This window comes from Nematocida major (assembly GCF_021653875.1).
Source record: "Nematocida major strain JUm2507 chromosome Unknown 2393, whole genome shotgun sequence".
Lineage (NCBI taxonomy): Eukaryota > Fungi > Microsporidia > Nematocida > Nematocida major.
Window position 1 is genome coordinate 143,607 of NW_025952952.1, and position 17,708 is coordinate 161,314.

The 17,708-nt window shown below is 50.3% G+C and overlaps 8 protein-coding genes across 8 annotated transcripts; 5 read left to right on the forward strand and 3 right to left on the reverse strand.

Moving 5' to 3' along the window:
• Positions 1–35: 35 nt before the first annotated feature.
• Positions 36–701, reverse strand: NEMAJ01_0946 (forkhead box protein G; the record flags this gene model as incomplete). The annotated part of the gene is made up of 1 exon (XM_047914784.1): positions 36–701. The coding sequence occupies one exon, from the start codon at positions 699–701 to the stop codon at positions 36–38; it is 666 nt and encodes a 221-aa protein (XP_047770741.1).
• Positions 702–837: 136 nt separating this feature from the next.
• On the forward strand, positions 838–1,491 carry NEMAJ01_0947 (rRNA small subunit pseudouridine methyltransferase Nep1; the record flags this gene model as incomplete). The annotated part of the gene is made up of 1 exon (XM_047914785.1): positions 838–1,491. The coding sequence occupies one exon, from the start codon at positions 838–840 to the stop codon at positions 1,489–1,491; it is 654 nt and encodes a 217-aa protein (XP_047770742.1).
• Positions 1,492–2,491: 1,000 nt separating this feature from the next.
• Positions 2,492–3,616, forward strand: NEMAJ01_0948 (actin beta/gamma 1; the record flags this gene model as incomplete). Its single annotated transcript, XM_047914786.1, has 1 exon — positions 2,492–3,616. One exon carries the CDS (start codon positions 2,492–2,494, stop codon positions 3,614–3,616), a length of 1,125 nt encoding a protein of 374 aa, XP_047770743.1.
• Positions 3,617–3,780: 164 nt separating this feature from the next.
• On the forward strand, positions 3,781–5,028 carry NEMAJ01_0949 (uncharacterized protein; the record flags this gene model as incomplete). The annotated part of the gene is made up of 1 exon (XM_047914787.1): positions 3,781–5,028. The coding sequence occupies one exon, from the start codon at positions 3,781–3,783 to the stop codon at positions 5,026–5,028; it is 1,248 nt and encodes a 415-aa protein (XP_047770744.1).
• A 434-nt stretch (positions 5,029–5,462) lies between these two features.
• On the forward strand, positions 5,463–9,044 carry NEMAJ01_0950 (uncharacterized protein; the record flags this gene model as incomplete). The annotated part of the gene is made up of 1 exon (XM_047914788.1): positions 5,463–9,044. One exon carries the CDS (start codon positions 5,463–5,465, stop codon positions 9,042–9,044), a length of 3,582 nt encoding a protein of 1,193 aa, XP_047770745.1.
• A 594-nt stretch (positions 9,045–9,638) lies between these two features.
• Positions 9,639–12,491, forward strand: NEMAJ01_0951 (uncharacterized protein; the record flags this gene model as incomplete). Its single annotated transcript, XM_047914789.1, has 1 exon — positions 9,639–12,491. One exon carries the CDS (start codon positions 9,639–9,641, stop codon positions 12,489–12,491), a length of 2,853 nt encoding a protein of 950 aa, XP_047770746.1.
• A 128-nt stretch (positions 12,492–12,619) lies between these two features.
• On the reverse strand, positions 12,620–13,939 carry NEMAJ01_0952 (ribosome assembly protein 4; the record flags this gene model as incomplete). The annotated part of the gene is made up of 1 exon (XM_047914790.1): positions 12,620–13,939. One exon carries the CDS (start codon positions 13,937–13,939, stop codon positions 12,620–12,622), a length of 1,320 nt encoding a protein of 439 aa, XP_047770747.1.
• A 357-nt stretch (positions 13,940–14,296) lies between these two features.
• NEMAJ01_0953 (DNA-directed RNA polymerase I subunit RPA2) lies at positions 14,297–17,695 on the reverse strand (the record flags this gene model as incomplete). The annotated part of the gene is made up of 1 exon (XM_047914791.1): positions 14,297–17,695. One exon carries the CDS (start codon positions 17,693–17,695, stop codon positions 14,297–14,299), a length of 3,399 nt encoding a protein of 1,132 aa, XP_047770748.1.
• Positions 17,696–17,708: the final 13 nt, after the last annotated feature.

A 17,708-nucleotide genomic window follows, 5' to 3' on the forward strand; every position in this document is an offset into this window, starting at 1 on the left:
AGTCTATTTTTGTTTAATTACAAGATGCTCTATTTTTACTTTGAAAATTTAAAGTAATCAGATGTGCTTCCTTGAATCGCATCGTCGCCTCGGGAAAGAAGCTTCTCAAAGCTGTCTCCGTCGAGGTCTCTAAGATTTCCGTCGAAAATCAAAGAGTCGTAGGACTTGCTGAAAACGTGTTTGTCTGAGACGCCAATTGAGTCAAAGAAGTTCTTCTCATTGCTGAGAATTTCGGAAAAGGAAGACTTTTCCGCGTCCTGGTATTTTTTGTGCTTGCTCTCGCTCTCGCTCTCTCTGTAGTTTACGTCGTAAGTCTTCCGCTGCTTTATGTTTGGGTTAAACACATTCAAATACTCAGAGTCCACAGTCCAGTACGAGCCCTTTCCCGGATCGTTGTGTGTGCGGGGTATCTTATAGAAGCATTTATTCAATGAAAGATTATGCCTAATTGAGTTTTGCCAGCCCCCCCTCTGTCTGCGAAAGTACGGATACTTGCTCATAATCCACGAGTATATTGCACGCAGCGTCAGCTTCTTCTCTCTGCTGTCGATAATCGCTTGCGTAATTAGTGTGGCGTATGAGTATGCAGGCTTTTCGTAGGATATTTCGTCGGTCTCTCCAAACCCTTCTGCCAATCCTTCGTCTGCGCGCGCGCTTTCCTCTCTTACAGTGACGTTGCAGTTGTTTTTCCTCTTTAGCATGCTAAATACTTCAGAAACTACTTCATTTCTCGTGCCTCTATTCATAATAAATACAAATAATGAGCCAGCCTTAATGAAAGTGGAATATGAGATCTAGATTACTCTTTGATATAAATAAACAAATTTTAATTTTTACATGCTGACAGTCGTGCTTCAGAATGCAAACATAGAAATAATTAAGACAAAACGAGGAAAAGAGCTTATGAGCAGCGAAATGCCGGAAACCAGAAGGCGCAGGAACTCCAGCGAGTACAGGCCAGACATTCTGCACCAGTGCCTTCTTATTCTCCTAGACTCGCCTCTGAACAAGTCTGGAAAGCTGCGCGTGCTTGTGGAGACCACGCAGAAGAAGGTGATCACAATAAACCCGCAGACCCGCATCCCAAGAGTTTACAGCAGGTTTGCAGGCCTGATTATACAGCTTATAGAGAGGCACCGGATATACTCCGAGGCCAGCAGAGTCGAGCTTATGAAAGTTGAGAAAACCACGCTGGAAGGGAACCTCCCAAACAAAGCAACCCGCATTGGGCTTTCCAAGGAGGGCGAGAACTTCTTTGAGTATCTGCAGCAAAAGGAAGCTGCTCTTGGCAGGGCGCAGAAGGAAGGCGAAGAAAAGGCAGAGCCCGAAGAAAGCGAAAACGTTATATTTTACATAAATGCAGTCTCCTCGGGAGAAGACCCAACAGAGGGCATGGACCAGATTCTGTCTCTGTCCTCGTACGCGCTCTCCGCTGCAACATGCTGCTCCAAAATATGCTCGCAGTTTGAAAGCATGCTGGGCGTGTTCTAGGAGCCCCGTATAGAAAACGGAAGCAGCGCGTGCTAGAGCCTGCAGTCCGGAATAGACCTGCAGCCAGTGCAAAGCAGCATTGGCTAGACTCCCACTCATATGCGGCCGAGGCGCCTAAGTATTATTGCAGCCCCACGCGGCAGCGCATGGAGGCAAACCAGGGCCCGTCGCGCATTCGAAGTTTCAGAGCCCGGAGCTAGTTTAGTATTGATCCCAGAAAAAGCTTTGGCCCAATTTTTGCTTTTGTTCAGCACAGATATATTGCGCATGGGGTCGGGCGAGCTGCCGCAAGAGCAAACTAAATAAACTTACGTCTACTAGAAAAGCGATGCGCGCTATATTCTTCGCACAATGCGCCTTTTCCCATGCTTTTTATTCAGTGCGCCTGCTCTGTCTTGGGCCTGGCCTGCTGGTTGTTTGGCTTGCACGCAGCTCTTGCCACGAAGGCTCCTATGCCAAGCCTCTAGATTGATGTGTGTTTGCACGGCCGGACTGTTGGGTCTAGTTTTACTTTACACTCTGCAATGCACGCACTCTCTTCGGGCGTGGCTTCTGCTTGTTTTAACTGCTTTAGAGTACCGATTCGTGTGCTTGATGCTTCACACCTCGCAGCACGGCCACTCTTGCTGCTATGCTACTATACGCGGTGTCTGGCTCTTCTAGCGTTGCTGCCTGCCGTCTACTACTGCCGCACGCCGTTCTGCGCATGCTAACCGCCCAAGCCTAGAGAAACCGCTTGTTGTGGCAAGCCGGCGCCCTGGCAGAATACATCTGTGCGCCTTCTCTAGCTTCCGCCCGCGCCCTGCCTCGCACCAGCTCAAGCGGACAGACAGCGCGCTAATATCTGGACCAATAGAGCAAAGCGCCCATTTATTGCAAATTGTGCCCAAAAATGCAATATTTCTTGCTTAAACAATTAATAAAAACAATATTGCAGTCTAGAATCATCAATTGCCAAATCCCTAGTATTTATTTTTTCTTTTTGTTTGTCCCCTGTAAAATGGCAGACGAGGAACGTAAAGCATTAGTTATTGACAACGGGTCTGGTATGTGCAAGGCTGGATTCTCAGGGGACGACGGACCAAGAGCAGTCTTTGCCAGCATAATAGGAAAGCCTAGGCACCACGGAGTCATGGTCGGAATGGGCCAGAAGGAGTCCTACGTGGGAGAAGAGGCCCAGACCAGGAGAGGAATCCTCACTCTGAAGTACCCAATTGAGCACGGAATCGTAAACGACTGGGACGCAATGGAGAAGATCTGGCACCACACTTTCTACAACGAGCTCCGAGTGGCTCCAGAAGAGCACCCTGTGCTGATGACGGAGGCGCCTCTGAACCCAAAGCTGAACAGAGAGAAAATGACCCAGATTATGTTTGAAACCTTCAACTGCCCGTCTTTCTACGTTGCAATCCAGGCCGTGCTTTCGCTCTACTCAAGCGGGCGAACCACAGGAATTGTTCTGGACTCGGGAGACGGTGTAACGCACACTGTGCCCATTTACGAGGGATACTCGCTTCCCCACGCAATCTCCAGACTCGACCTTGCAGGAAGAGACTTGACCGACTACCTCATGAGAATCCTCACGGAGAAGGGATACACTTTCACAACAACTGCTGAGAGAGAAATTGTGCGAAGCATAAAGGAGTCTCTCTGCTACGTTGCAAAGGACTTTGACGTGGAGATGGCCAAGCCTTCCAGCGACCTGGAAAAGAGCTACGAGCTCCCAGACGGCCAGAACATAACCATCGGAAACGAGAGATTCAGAGCGCCAGAGGCACTTTTCCAGCCTTCATTCATGGGCCTGGAAACTGTTGGTATCCACGAAACATGCTTCAACTCCATTATGAAGTGCGATGTTGACATTAGAAAGGACCTGTACTCGAACATTGTGCTTTCTGGAGGTACAACACTCTACGAGGGAATGCATGAAAGAATGCAGGACGAAATATCCAGGCTTGCCCCGTCTTCTATGAAGGTGAAAGTGGTTGCAAACCCAGAAAGGAAGTACAGCGTGTGGATTGGTGGGTCTATTTTGGCCTCGCTCGGAACTTTCCAGCAAATGTGGATCAGTAAGAGCGAGTATGACGAGTGTGGTCCTTCTGTTGTTCACAGAAAATGCTTCTAAATAAAAGGCACTAATTGAGATTTGTGTTGCTGTTTTTGCGGGCGTGCAGGGCGGAAGAGCGCGTGCCTTGGCGCTTGCTTGCCGTCTGGCCTGCGGCAGGAAGTTCTGCCGGCTTCGAGCGCCCCTGGGCTTTGCTTATTCGTTTTCTCTTTTTGCTTTTCTCTATGCGAGAAGTTCTGGCTGGAAGCGCGGAGAGCGCAGGCCCCTCCAAAGCCTCCGGGAAGAAGGAGCAGGCCCTCACAGAGATACAGATATACCGAGCATTTACGCAGGAAAGGGGAATGCCTCTCTCCCAGAAAGTCATCAAGTACATCCAAAGCGTGCTCTCGCCGTCCACCATAGACGTGTATGCAGACATCGTAAAGGCCTCTTATAGAACAGGCCTACTCACGGAGAAAGACATAGAAAGCGCAGTGTGCGAAAAAATAAAGAAAAGGCAAAACATAGAGGCTCGCCCCGTGAAATACGTGCCAGAGGGAGTTATCCGATACAAGCTGCTAAAAGAAAGAGTTCTCGCCCACAAGACCTCTATCGTGTCGCTGAAGCCTGATGTGGTCTCGCACATATTCGGGATGGTGCGCGTGCACGAGGACGGAAGCCTGTTCATCGAGGACGAAGACGAGTCGGTCTGTGTCTGCAAAATAGAAGAAAGCGAGTATTTCCTGGCAAGCGGAGTCTGTGCTGGATTTGAGGGCATGCTTACAAAAGAGGGGTTTGCCGTGCAAAAAGTGCATTTGCCGGAGCTGCCTGCGCAGAGCGTGCAAAAGACAAACAGCACAAACTTTCTTGTGGTTTCCCAATTTGTGTCCAGGCCTGAGAACATAAAGAAAATATCGGACGTGCTGAAAGTCTATGCGGAGTACGAAATCGAGGTATCCGCAGTCATCATTATGCTGCACGGGGCGGAGAACATAGACAACGTACAGCCCAAAATCGAGGTGTCTCTTCTGAAAAGCTACGCCAGCACAGAGTTCTTCATTGTGCCGGGCACCTCGGAAAGGCACTTCTATCCGCACGGAGAGTGCAAAACATACAAGAACCTGCAAACAACCACAAATCCCGTGGAAATCCGGGTCGAGGGAGAGGCATCTTTTTTGGTCGGGGCTTTTGACCTGGTTGACGGCGTAAAAAAAGAAAGCATAATAAAAGGGCCTTTCCGGAAAGAACTGGGGAAGACTTTTTTAACGCAGGCGTCGTTCAACCCATTCATCCCATACGCAGACCTGTCCTACACCGAGGAGTTTGCAGGAGTTATTATAGGGGATAAATACGACTGCTTTGCGCACAAGGAGGGCAGCAAGGCCTTTGCTATTTGCGGAGACTTTGAAAAGAGCGAGGGCCAGTTTATGTTCTACAACGGGAGCGAGCAGGCCTTTGAGACGTGCTCTGTCGGCGGGCTGTCCGCAGAATGAGGGCGCTGCATCCCAGTTGCGAGCCCGCAGCCATAGGCCCGGCTAGGAGCTTAAAGTACAATGAAGAATGTGCAGAACAGCTTTAGTGCTCCTGGCAAAAATTCGCTCTTTCTTGCCTGGACTGCAGAAGGCCCTGGCCTATGCCAGAGGTGATGCGGGCTTGGGCCGCCTGCAAAAGCCCGCAGCGCAGCCGTCCTCCTTGTTCAGCCGAAAATAAACCAGAAAACTTCTTGGGTTTTGCTTTTTCTCTTGCCAGAGCACCTTGAATGCACGCACGGGGCTTCTTTTGTAGATAGCTTTGCCTGGCACCGAAGCGGGCGCGGCGCTTGCTTGGCCGCCGCATACAGCGCAAAATGGCGCATGCTTTGAAGCTTTTGTGCGGCAAGGCCCTCTCTGCGCATACAAGTACGTTGAAGTTGTCTGCTAAATTTTTTATGAGCCAAAGCAGAAGAGCAGAAATAATTGGCAGAATCTTAAAAATAAGAAGCCCGTCTGAGCACACGGAGGCGAGGCATATTATAAAGAAGGGGGCCGAGAGGAGTGCAATATTTAAACGGCTTGTTTTGTCAGCGCCAAAGGAAACAGAAAAGAAGGTAGAGTACTTAATAAAGAATTCGAAGAACGAAGGCGAGTGGGAAATCACGTGCAGGGCGGCAGAAGCCTTTTTCGAAAAGACAAAAAAGATCGAGATACTGGACAGCATACTGAAAGCCGCTGCTGAAGAGAGGGGGACGGACTGTATCGCCAGCCTTTTTCATTCGATCAAAAAGCTGCTGATTCTCACCTGGGACAGCGCGGAAACAGCAGAGAAAATAGTAAAGCATGCCTTCAACGCAGAGAAGCAGCAGTATCTGGCAGTGGCTGTTTCCGAGTCCTTGAAGGTCTCTCAGACCTTCCCGGCGTGGCTGCAGGCCCATCTGGCGCATGCAGCAGAAGAGTTTAAATCCTACTTCCTGGTGAATCTGTTGCTGGACAGAAACAACCACATGCATTTTGACGTAGACAAATATGCTTTCCTGTACAAGCTGTCGGACATGCAAGTGGGTGCTCTCATGGGAGAGGTTGCAAAAATTGTGGAAAAGAGCACTCTGCGTAAAATTGTGCTGTACTTGGCGCAGCATGCAGAAAGTCTGAGCTCCTTGTGCCAGCATTTTGAGCCAGACACTCTTGTGGAGCGGATAAACGAAATCGAGCCCGAGGCTTTGATGGGCGTGCTGGTGCGCCATCAAACACAGTCCTCTCTGATTGGCCGAATCACACAGCGCATAGCTCCTAGCCGCCTGCTTTCGGTGGCTGGAATGTGCCTGACCAAAGAGTGCATCGCGCCCTCTGAGGAAAAAGTCGTGCAACTTCTGCTTCAGCAGGTGTCTGAGCGCGCAGAGGAGCTGCACAAGACAGACCCGTATGCGACCCTGTCTGTTCTTTTGTCTATGAACAAAGCAGAGCCGCTGAATGGCTTCCTGGTCCTGGAGCGCGAAATCCCGGAGTTCCTAAAAAGAGCCTTGAGCGAGTTTTCTGGCGCAGAGCCGCAGCTGGAAAAAAGCGGAGCCACGTTTTTGGAGGCATACGCGCGCGCGCATGAGGCCGGCCTGCAGAAAAGCAACAAGCTTTTGAGCAAAGCAATCTGCAACGGAATTTCCCTGCTGCACGAAAAGCACAGCGACGAGCTTCTGCTGGGCCTGCTGGAGTGCATCCACGGAAAAGAGCCGGTTTTTCTTATTGTGCAGCTATTGAAGGAGAACGGAGACTCTGCCGCGCTTCAAATGTGCTGGAAGCACTCGCAGATGAGACTTACAAGCATAAATGTAAAGGAGCACCTCATCAGGACCGAAGACATACTCAAAACAGGCGGAGGCGCGCGCTGCATGCAGATTGTGTCTAAGTACCTGTGCAACGTTCTGCCTGCTGTTCCGCTCACATCGCAGAAGGCCATTGTTAGAGACCGAAGGCTGGCCAGGCACCTGTGGGACATCATTATGTGCGACTACAAGAGCTACGAGGGGGCGGTTCTTTCGGGGCTGACAAGCAGCACCACCCTGCACCAAACGCTGTCTTGCGAAAAGACAGACTACAGTTCTATAGACGTGGCAGGCGTTGAGGGGGAAGCTGTTATGTTTTTGATCATGCAGATACTGAGCACTCCGTATCAACTGCAGTATCTTCAGATAATCACCAAAATGAAGATACTGTACACCGAAATGGGCGTGTCCGCAGCATCCAAGTGGGCATACATGCCCGAGAAAAAGGCATTTGTGTACGAGGGAACCCCAATGAGCATAGCGTACGAGCTGAGCGGGCGCATAAAGGAGCTGGTCGACGCAGACGGAGCGCGCCTGCAGAGCAGCACTGTGTACGAAATAGTCCAGGAGCACATTATTGCGCTGCTATCGAAGAAAAACCTAAGGGAATACGCCGTCCACGCCCTTGTAGGAGGCTTCATTGAAAAAAACCCAGACCTGCGCATGGCGCTTGAGCTGATGCGGGACAAGCCCCGAAAGGTGCAGGCGATTCTAGACAGCTATCCCAAGCCGTCCACTGAGCTGCCCTGCCCAAGTGCAGAAAAAACAAAGAGGCGCGCAGAGGAGCCGGTCAGCAGGCGAGAGCGGAAGAAGACCCAGAGCTTTTTGACAGATGCCGAGTCTGTCCTGGAGAAAGAGGAGCTCAGAAAAACCGGAATTTTGGCAGCTCAGCTGTCTATTTCCAAAAACGCAAATGCGCCGAAGGAAGAGAGCTACATAGAGTACGTGGACGAGAACGAAATAGCCCGCAATCCAAAGGAGGAGAAACTGAAGGAGAAGATTCAGTCGGCTCTGCGCCCCTACTCGCCCGAGCAGCTCTGCGTGGCAGCTGGATACTTCTTCGTTGAGCTGGAGAGATACTGGAAAACCGATAGAGAGAAAATTTCGTCGCACTTTGACAGAGTAATCAAAATCATGCAGCTTTTTGCCAAAGCGGACGGGATCGAGCAAATGCTGCCTATAATGGGCGGGTATATAAACTACTCCTATGCACTTGGGAGCGATGCATCCGAGACTCTTAAAGAAATAGTCAAAGCCGTTCTCCGCAAGAAGCCGGCAGAAAAGGCGTTCAGTGTGCTCAAAAAAGAGCTTAAAAACAAACTTATAGTCCAGGTGTACACAGACGTTCTCAAAGAGGCGCCTTCGGAAACCATCCAAAGCGTGTTTGACCTTGAAGAGCCTGGCAGTTTTCTGCACCAGGCAGCTGTTAAGTCTATAGCAAATAGAAGAAATGAAGCAGTGTACAAAACAGCAATAAAGGCCGCGCTGGCCCAGATGGAGAGCAGCCGAAACGACGACGTACTGTATGGAAGCTTGCAGCTTCTAAGAGAAGAGTATGTGAATGCCTCGACCTCAGAGCATGCAGAAGAGATTGTAGAGCATGCGGTAAGGCTTTTGAGGATCCGAACAAAAATAGACAAGGCTGGAGCTGAGGCGCTGCAGATACTTGAGCACGCCCTATTCAGATGCAGCTATCTGCTTTCCCAGAACTCAAAAGACGACATTGTTTGCAGCATAAAGTACGACCTCTACCATTACAAAAACCTTCTTCTGTTCTACCTAAACGAGATCCCCATAAACGAGTTTCTGGAAATAATTGGGCGCGTGAACTCGCCGGAGTCAAAGTCGATCCGCCCAGCGATCAAAAAAATAGTAGCGGAATACAACCCTGGAGAAAAGGAGGGCGCTGCCATCTTTTCAACGCTGATCGAGCAGGCAAAGGAAGGGACCAACCCGGACAAGTTCTTTATCATCGGCATGCTCATTGAGACGGTCGGCAGATACGCGCAGGGTGCATGGATCACCCTGTTCCTGAAGACCGCAGAGGTGCTTGCAAACGAAGAAAAGCCTGAGGTGGAAGAGCGCCTTTTGGAGCTGCTGAGAAAAATAGTTGCTCTTTCGCAAGCTAGAAAGAAAATGAAAGCAATTTACAAAGAGTGGGCAGAGAGCCCAAAGCTGGGCAAGCTAGTCAGAAAGATAGCCCCAGTATTCAAATAAACACAGCACACGTGCACATAGGCGCAGAGTATTTTGGGTTTCTCCTGTTGTGCGCGGAACGCTAGGGCTGCTGGGCATGCTCAAACACTTGCTTTTCTGTTTTATGGGAGCCTGTTTGTCTGCCATGCGCTTTGAACACCACGCTTTTACTTTGCGCTGTATGCATGCAGTCTGTGCTTTGACAGGCCAGTCGCGCGGTTTTCGTTTGGCAGGTGAAGAAAGCAGAACTGGGAGGCAGGCATCCATGCGCGCGCTCTTATCGGCTTTGCTGTTTCAGCTGGCTTGCACCCGCTTCAGCTCCACATTGGATATCGCAGTTTGCCGTTTTTGCAGAGCGTGGTTTACCATGAAACCCTTCTGTGCGATAGCATCTGAAAACAAAAGCCTGTTGTGGCCTTTCTTTCAAGTGGCCAGGCTCGGCGCATTTTTAGATTCTAGAGACAGCGCCCAGAGGGATTTTCTTTTTAGCTGACACGCCGCTTAAAATGGACATGTTTTCTGTGCTTTTAATTTGAAAACATGTGCATGCTGCATGATATTGGTATTTCATAGCACATACAAATATAAATTGAAAACAAAAAAATATTAGAAGTAATGTTGTATGAAGCAGAAGACACAACAACAAGAGCCGCAGCCAGGTTACGAAAAGTGTCTGAGCATGGAAGCAAAGAGGTTCGAGAAATAATAGAGCAATTTAACAGCAGAATGTTGGAGGAAATGTCTGTGTCCCTATCGTCTCTTGTGGACGCGATTAACGCCCTTCTCAAGTGCGATACGCTGTACTCCAACGAAAAGTATGCAGTGCTTGACCTGTTCTACGATCTTGTCGCAGATCTTCTTAGAAGGAAGGAAACACTTGATCTAAAGGAGATCCCTGTGTCGCTCGGAAACATGAAGTTTACAAAAAACGAAAAGAATGTAGAGCGTGCGGTGGTTGTGTATTTAAAGGTGATTGTGCTGCTGCTGGACATTGTGGACACGCCTGAGCACAGAACAACCATATTTAAGGTGTTCTGCACTCTTTTCATGTCCAAGTCTTTTATTTCCAGCACAAAGTGCGGGTACCTTTTGCCCTCGATGTTCAAAGAGTTTCTTATCAGGTACCCCGAGTTCATTGAAAGCCTGCTGGACAACCAGGACCGGCTGGTGTACTGCCCCGCCCTTTTGGAAATAGTTCTGATGTCCTGCCAGAAAATGGACAAGGTTGTGTCAAAGCTGGCGGTTCTGGACTTTATCAAAAGAAAAAACAACAGGCTTGTTGTCTCTCTGCACGGAAAAGGATTCTATGAGCCTTTTTTCTTCCAGATCTACATGGAGAGAGAGGACGCGCCCTTTTCCGAGGTTTTCCCCTTGTTTTGCAAGGGCAACTTTTTGGAATATCTGTTTTTGGACGTGTCCACTCGCATAACCAGCCGGGACATGCCGCGGACCGTGCTGGAAAAAATAAAGGCCGCAGGCTATGTGCACTTTACGCGCATGCTGAAGGACCCCGGCGAAAGCACAGAGTGTGCGTACTGCGAGGTTGCCCAGAAGCTGCACGAAACAGAAAAAAGACGAAGGGAAATCTTCCAAAAGATAGACGAGTTTAACGTGACTGCGGAAGTCCACAGGCTTGTGCAGATGCTGGAGCAGCAAGGCAGCAAAAGCGCGTACAGAGAAGCTGCAATGCTTCTGCGGTCGCACGCAGAAACAAACCTGGCGAGCTTGGGGAAGTGCCTGGGGAAGGAGGACAGCGCAAAGTTTTTGGACGCGTTCTGCACGTCCTTCAATTTTTCTGAGTACGACATACTAACGGCGCTTCGCGTTTTTCTGCTGAGCTTCAACCTGCCAGGCGAGGGCCAGAAAATTGAAAGGATAATATTTGCGTTTTGCAAGAAGTACTCTGAAGACGGAAAGCAAAACGTCGACACTGTTTTGTCGATTGCAATGTCTATTATTTTCCTCAACACAAGCATCCACAACGTAAACACGGCGAAAAAGTTCACTGTGGAGGACTTCACGCAGATAATACTGCGGGACTGCAAGGACGTGGATGTCGAGTATCTGGAGTCGCTGTATGCGCAGGTAAAGCAAGAAAAGCTGCAGCTCCCAGTAAGCAACACTGCATCTGCGGAGATGCTGGAGTTTTTAGAGCAGCAGGGGGAGGCAGATGCCTGCCTGCATCCCGCCGTGTCGGCCGAGAAGAGGTACAGATACTGCGGAAAGTGCACGCAGGCTGTGTACAGGTATGCAATAGAAGAGTATAAAATTGGGCAGGCCGTTGCAAAAGACGGCACGTCTTCGGAGGTGATGGAGTATGTGAGGGCCTGCATGCGAATCGATGCAGCTGACGCAGCAATTGAGGCTGTGAAGCTGGTCCGGGACCCGTTCTTTGTGGTCAAGGTTTTAGACGAGTTTGCGGTGTGCACATACTCCTTGTGGAGCACCTTTTTGGACGCGCTGGAGAAGATGTATCAGCTGAAAGACGAGCCGGGCAGCACGCCTAGGTTCTTCCGCGGGATTTTTGCGTTTGGAAAAGACGCCAAGAAAGACAAGAGAGAGGCTTTCCCAGACGACACAACTCTCCGGATAATTGAAGGCACGCGAAACATAAACGACGCGCAGGCAATGGACATGGCGGGCACACTGGCCAAGAAGATAGAGGAGAGAAGCTCAAAGATATTGAACAAAGTGGCGTACAGCATGGTGAAGGTCAACGCAGACCGGATGTTTTCTGTGGGCGTGCTACTAAAAACGCTGATAGGCAACGGCGGCGCGTCGGTGCAGGAAATAGTCGCGCTCTGCGAAGCATCTTCGCTAAGCAACGTGCTCCAGGTTTTGCTGGGCATTAAGTACAAGCCGTCCAAGCACATAACGGCTGCTGTGATAGCCCTGCTCCAGTACGTAATATCGGTGCTGAGCCAGAGATCGCCATCCATTGTAGAGATGCACGGCGTCAAGGACTGGATGGCGGCTCTGATTTCCTCAGAGGCTTTCAAGCTGCGAAACAGCGAAATCGTCATTTCTATCTGGGAGACCGTTGAGGAAATAGCTCTGCGAGTAGACTCGGCCGGGTTTGACGGGTTTGAGATATTTATCAAGATGAAAGAGGTAATTACAAAAGCCAGCAAGCTAGAAATCATAAGCAACACCCGGATGTACTATAGAAACATAAACAGAGTTCTGCTGTGCCTAGACATTTTGTCTGGGTCCTCGGAGACAGACCTGAAGGACGCGTTTGTGGCCATGGTCTCCCTGGTTGTTGAAAAGGATGCGCTTGGCTGCGTGTCTGTGCTGGAGAGCTGCGAGCATGTTCTAGAGACGATCCCCGATATACAGAAAAGAATCGAGGAGACGGTGCTGGACAAAACCCAGGGCGTTCCAAACCTAGACGTAAAGTACCTGAAAAAACTGGTAATGAAAATGAGCCTAAAGGCGTCTCCGAGCAAGGAGATAGTAGACCTGTAGATGCAGAAGGGAAATACGCCGAAACATGCACATAAAATACTTTTTTCTGCTTTCTATTACTGTTTTTATTGTGGCTAAGCCTGCAGCCTGTTGAGTGGACACGCTGGGTGCATTTCTGTTTTCTGCAGTTATGTGAAGAAGTACACAAGCTTGTCCTTTCCTCCGGCTACGATCATGCTTCCTTTTATGTCTACCGCAAACACCTGGTCTTTGCACACAAAGTCAGACAGCAGCGCCTTTTTCTCAACCGAGTACACCTTGACTGTCTTGTCTGCAGAGCACGAGACCAGCAGATTTCCTGTTTCAGAGAAAACCGCCTGGTATGCGAGAGATGCATGCGACCTAAATGTGTGGGCCAAGTACCCATTCACCGATGTCCACAGCTTAACTGTTCTGTCAAACGAAGAAGTCGCAATGTGGGAGCCGTTTGAAGAAATGCTTACGCTTGTGAGCACGTCCCTGTGCCCCGCAAGCTTTCTTGCCGGAACAAACGCCCACTCCCTGTCCTCCTTCCAGTCTGGCCGCCACATGACTGCTGTTTTATCGTCGCTGATGCTGACAAAGAAGCTCTTTCCAGACCCCATCTCCACGCCCGTGCTTTTTTTAAGATACTGGCCCAGGTCTTTTCCGTTGTGGACCGCCAGCCCAGTAACCCACAGTATGTGGCCTCGAAGAACCTGGACCACAGCCCCAGCGCCATCGGTCACCTTTATGTTGGTGTCCCTTCCTGCGGATAGCAGATAGTCCCCAAAGAAGCCCACAGTTATAACTGGCTTTTCATGAAAAACACTGCGAAGATGCCCCGCTAGGCCCCAGACTCCAGCGCTGCTGTCTCTGGACGCGGTCGCAAACACCTCGCTGTCCGCCCGCCACGAAACAACTGTAACCCCGTCTTTGTGGATCTTGCAAGAGTAAACAACAGACATGTCCGACATGTTTATCAGCGAAACGCCTCCGTTCATAGACCCTGCAGCCAGCCACTTAGAGTCTGGCGAAAACGCAATGCATTGGATCCAGTGGTGGAACAGCTTTATCGATTTTATTGGGGTTTTCGTGGACCCACACCAAAAGCGGACAGTGCCGTCTCCGGACGCGCTGCACACATACTTTTTGCACGGGCTCTGCTTCACGCTCAAAACGGCTGCAGTGTGCCCCGAGCAAGAAGACGCAAGATATCCCGGCGCCCGCGTTTTCTTTGGCGGGTCGTCTGGGTAGCAATATATCTTGAGTATTTCCTCGTTTTCTATCTTTTCTTTCGCGTGTGCCTCCTCCAGCGTGGTTATTATTTCTGATCCGTGGACAAACATTCTCATCCGGTCCCTCTCGCCCACGTTTGATGGAAGAAGCTGCTTAAGCGACTCCAGCGTTATGCTAGCCGGAAGCTGCATAACGCTCCCAAGAGGGACATCTTCGTGCGAAATAAACTGTGCAATTACTTGGGAGTGCATTGAAAAATTCTGCACGCATTTTATTTAAACTTAAAACATGGCTGGGCTGTGCAGATGCCTGAATCAGCCATAGAATGTGCAGCCGGGCGCATCCAAGCCTGTGCAGGGCCTTTTCTATCAAGCCTTGCCCTTCTACGCCCGTGCCTGGTTCTGCATATCTGGACGCTGAAAAGCGGGCAGCATCCCCTGCCCTATGCTAAGAAATACATCTGCTATTGCAGAAAATGCTGATCCTGCGGTTTGCGCAGGGCCTGCTGCAAGAAAAAGCATGCTACGGGCCTCCTGGGCGCGTGCAAACCTGTAATATAATGCCCAAGCTGTCCTTTGCAAAAACTTCTACTTTATTTCTAGATGCAGCTAGACAGAAACGTCCGCTCTTTCCACCTTTATCTTGCACTGTATGTTTACAGACGCGAGCTCTGCGACCAGGTATTTGAAGACGTAAGGGAACTCCATCTTAACCAGATGCCTGTTTGTTTTGCACTTGGTGCATGACCATTTCTGGAAGAACGACAGGCTGCTGCACTCCCGGCACACATTCAGCACGGTGCCATCACTGCACGCGAGCATTCGGTCGTTTATCACCGAGCATGCCCCGTGTGATATCAGAACATCCCTTTCCATTTCCCCCAGTCGGATTCCACCGCACTTGCTTCTCCCTCCAATCGGCTGCTTGGTCAGAGCGTCGATCGGGCCGGACGTTCGCACCTGGTACTTGTCGCTCACCATGTGCCGCAGCCTCTGGTAGTACACAATGCCAAAGAACACATCTACGCTCAGCGGAGTCCCGGTTACGCCGGAGTAAAGAGTTTCGCCTCCCCCTCTTTTAAACCCGGCAGACTCCAGCATGTTTCCAAAGTACTCGCTTGCTGTCATGTCGTCGCCTTCCTCTTTCTCGCCATACTTGAACATCGACCCGTCCATGGGCATGCCGAGGCATGCGCCCGCCTTGGACGCTATATTCTCAATAAACATCCCTATGGACATACGACTTGGAAAAGCATGCGGGTTTATGATCAGGTCTGGGGTCACGCCCAACTCGTTGAACGGCATGTCCTCGTCTTCGTACAGAATCGAGCACACCCCCTTCTGCCCGTGCCTGCTGCTGAACTTGTCTCCAATGGTGGGAATTCGCTGTATCCGCATAGTGATGTTTGCAGACCTTTTTCCGTTCTGGGCCTGGTATATCGACACGCTCTTTACCCGGAGGTCTTCCATCGTTTTGTTTTTATGCTCTTGCTCCTCCAGCACCTCTGTGTTCATAGTTGTGTATATTACCTCTCTGTCCCGGATCAGCTGCCCCACCTCTGGAAGGCCTTCTTCCTCCTTCAGCGTGCCCAGCTCCATCTCGGGCATGTCCCCAAAGTCCACCACCTCTGTTTTGTAGATAGACCCCCGCATAAAGCCTCTGTTCACGCTGGCCTTGTTAAGAATGACAGCGTCTTCAATGTCGTATCCGGTGTACGAAAGAATTGCAATTGTGATGTTTTTCCCGTTTGGATACTCGCCCAGCTCGTACTTGGAGTACAGGTCTGTGCGCATTGTTGGTGTCTGCACATAGTCCAGCGAGTACACTTTCTGGTCCGTTCTGTACTTCTGCGTGTGCGGCATGGTTCCCATCGACTGCTTTGCCATCTGGCACTGGTACATGTTACGCGGGCTTGGGTTAAAGTTGCCCAGCGGGGTGCTTCCTGCAACCACGCTTAGAATGTTTGTTGCAGTTATCTCTCTGTGAGTTGGCTCAACCCACCGCATGTCCGGGTTTTCGCTGTTCGCCGACAGTATCTGCAATTTAGAGATGCTTTCCGCGCTGTCTTTGACCAGGCCTTCTATCTGGATGTACATCTGCTCGGTTGGGCCTATGTGCTCGACTTCGTTCTCCTTAATGTTTATAACAGGCCGCATAAATCGGTTTGGCGTGTTGACAATCTGCAGAGTCCACCCGTCGTACACAATTTCGGCATATTTGAACTTCTCGTCGAAAATCTTCCTTTTCCGCAGATGCCCAACCAGCACGTGCACGCACTGCTCAGACACCGTGCCCACTACTCTTCCGTTCTGCACCACGGGTATCCCATGCAGCGCCCCCGTTAGATAGTTCATTCCATAGCTGATAAGGTCAGAAACAGAGATGTGGTGCTTTGCATGCGAAACCACGCACGTGTGCGACAGATGCGTCAAAAGCCCGCACGGCGACCCGTCTGGCGTGTGCACTGGGCACAGAAACCCCCAAGACTCGGGAAGAAGCTTTCGCACGGTACTAGTCCTCATTGACTCAAAGAAGGATCCTCTGTGCACACTCCTTAAATGGCTGAAGAACCTCAAATAGTTCAGCCGCTCTGCAGTAATCGTGAACCCGGCTTGCTGCATCATTGCATATGTCCCCATGTTGCTGAACGATATCACGCCCATTGACAGCAGCCTTTCCACCGCAGACGTTGCCGGCGTGATGACCTTCTTAAGAATTCTCTTCATTGCAACCTTGTCTGTCACTGTAACTGACTGGTAATGGATGGCTGCTACCAGGTGCTTCTGCAGCCCCCTTGACATCCAGTATATCTTGTCTGCCATTATTTCTGTCAGGGTGTCTCCCACGGTAATCAGCTCGTGCGAAGACAGCGCGTCCCCGTTGTCCGCAGGAATCCTCCCAGAGACCTGCATGAACAGCTTGGCTATGCATATAATAAGCAGGTTGTACTTTTCTGTCAGCGACCCCGTGTGCACTGCAATCGTGTCTTTTATAAACTGCAGCCCGCACTCGGCATCTGACATCTCTTGCTGGCATGCAGCTATAACCTCCTCCAAAAGCTCTGTTGCTTTGTCTGTGTCTGAGGCTTCGCTGCTGTCACCCCCCGTTCTTTTCACACTGGCTGGCATTGACTCGATTTCGCTTGCAGTCATCTGGTAGTACAGCCTAAATCGGCTCCCTAGATACGAAAGCGCCTCCTTTTGTGTGTACTCTTTGTGGAAAGAGAAGCTCTGCAGAAGAAGCTCAACATACTCCATTAGGTCCTTGTCGTTTTTGAGAACCGCTCTCAGCGACTCTTCTATTTCTCTGTCGGTGTTTCCCGAGATGCCCCTCAGCACCAGATGCAGCGGAATGTAGTACTCTTTCCTGAACTTCTTCACCCTTATTTTTATTGAGTGGTCGTTGCAGTAGTGCAGAGTAAACATAGACGCCTGTCCGCTGGGAAACGCCGATTTGTACGACACCGCATGCTCGGACATGCTTTTTCTTTTTTTGGACATCCCGGGCCTGTACACTCCAAAGGGGCAGTACTTCTTCTGTATCTGAAGAAGCCTGCATATCTTCTCGGTTCCCTTGTATATGAAGTATCCTCCAAGGTCGTTTGGCTCTTCTTTTACCTGCACCAGCTCCTCGTCTGTCATCGAAGAAAGAGCACACAAGCTGCTGCGCACCATCACAGGAATAAACCCTAGAGAGAACGTATGTGTCTCCGGAACGCCGTTTGTCACCACCATTACCTCGGCAAGGATCTCCGCCCTGTATGTCTGTGCAGTCCGTCTGCACTCAGATGGAAGCATTCTCCTTTGGAGCCCACCTCTTCCCTTCCCCTCTGCTATAACGGGCTTTTCCACCCGAATTGCCTCTATAGAGATCGCAGCAGTGTTGTTGATCTTGTCCGCTATCTCCAGCGGCTTAAACAGGCGAGCTAGCTTGGGCAGGGACGTGTTTACAAATCGGTTATACGAATTGATGTGCGGATGCGCAAGATGCTTTGCTTCGGCCTTCATTCTATTAAAAAAA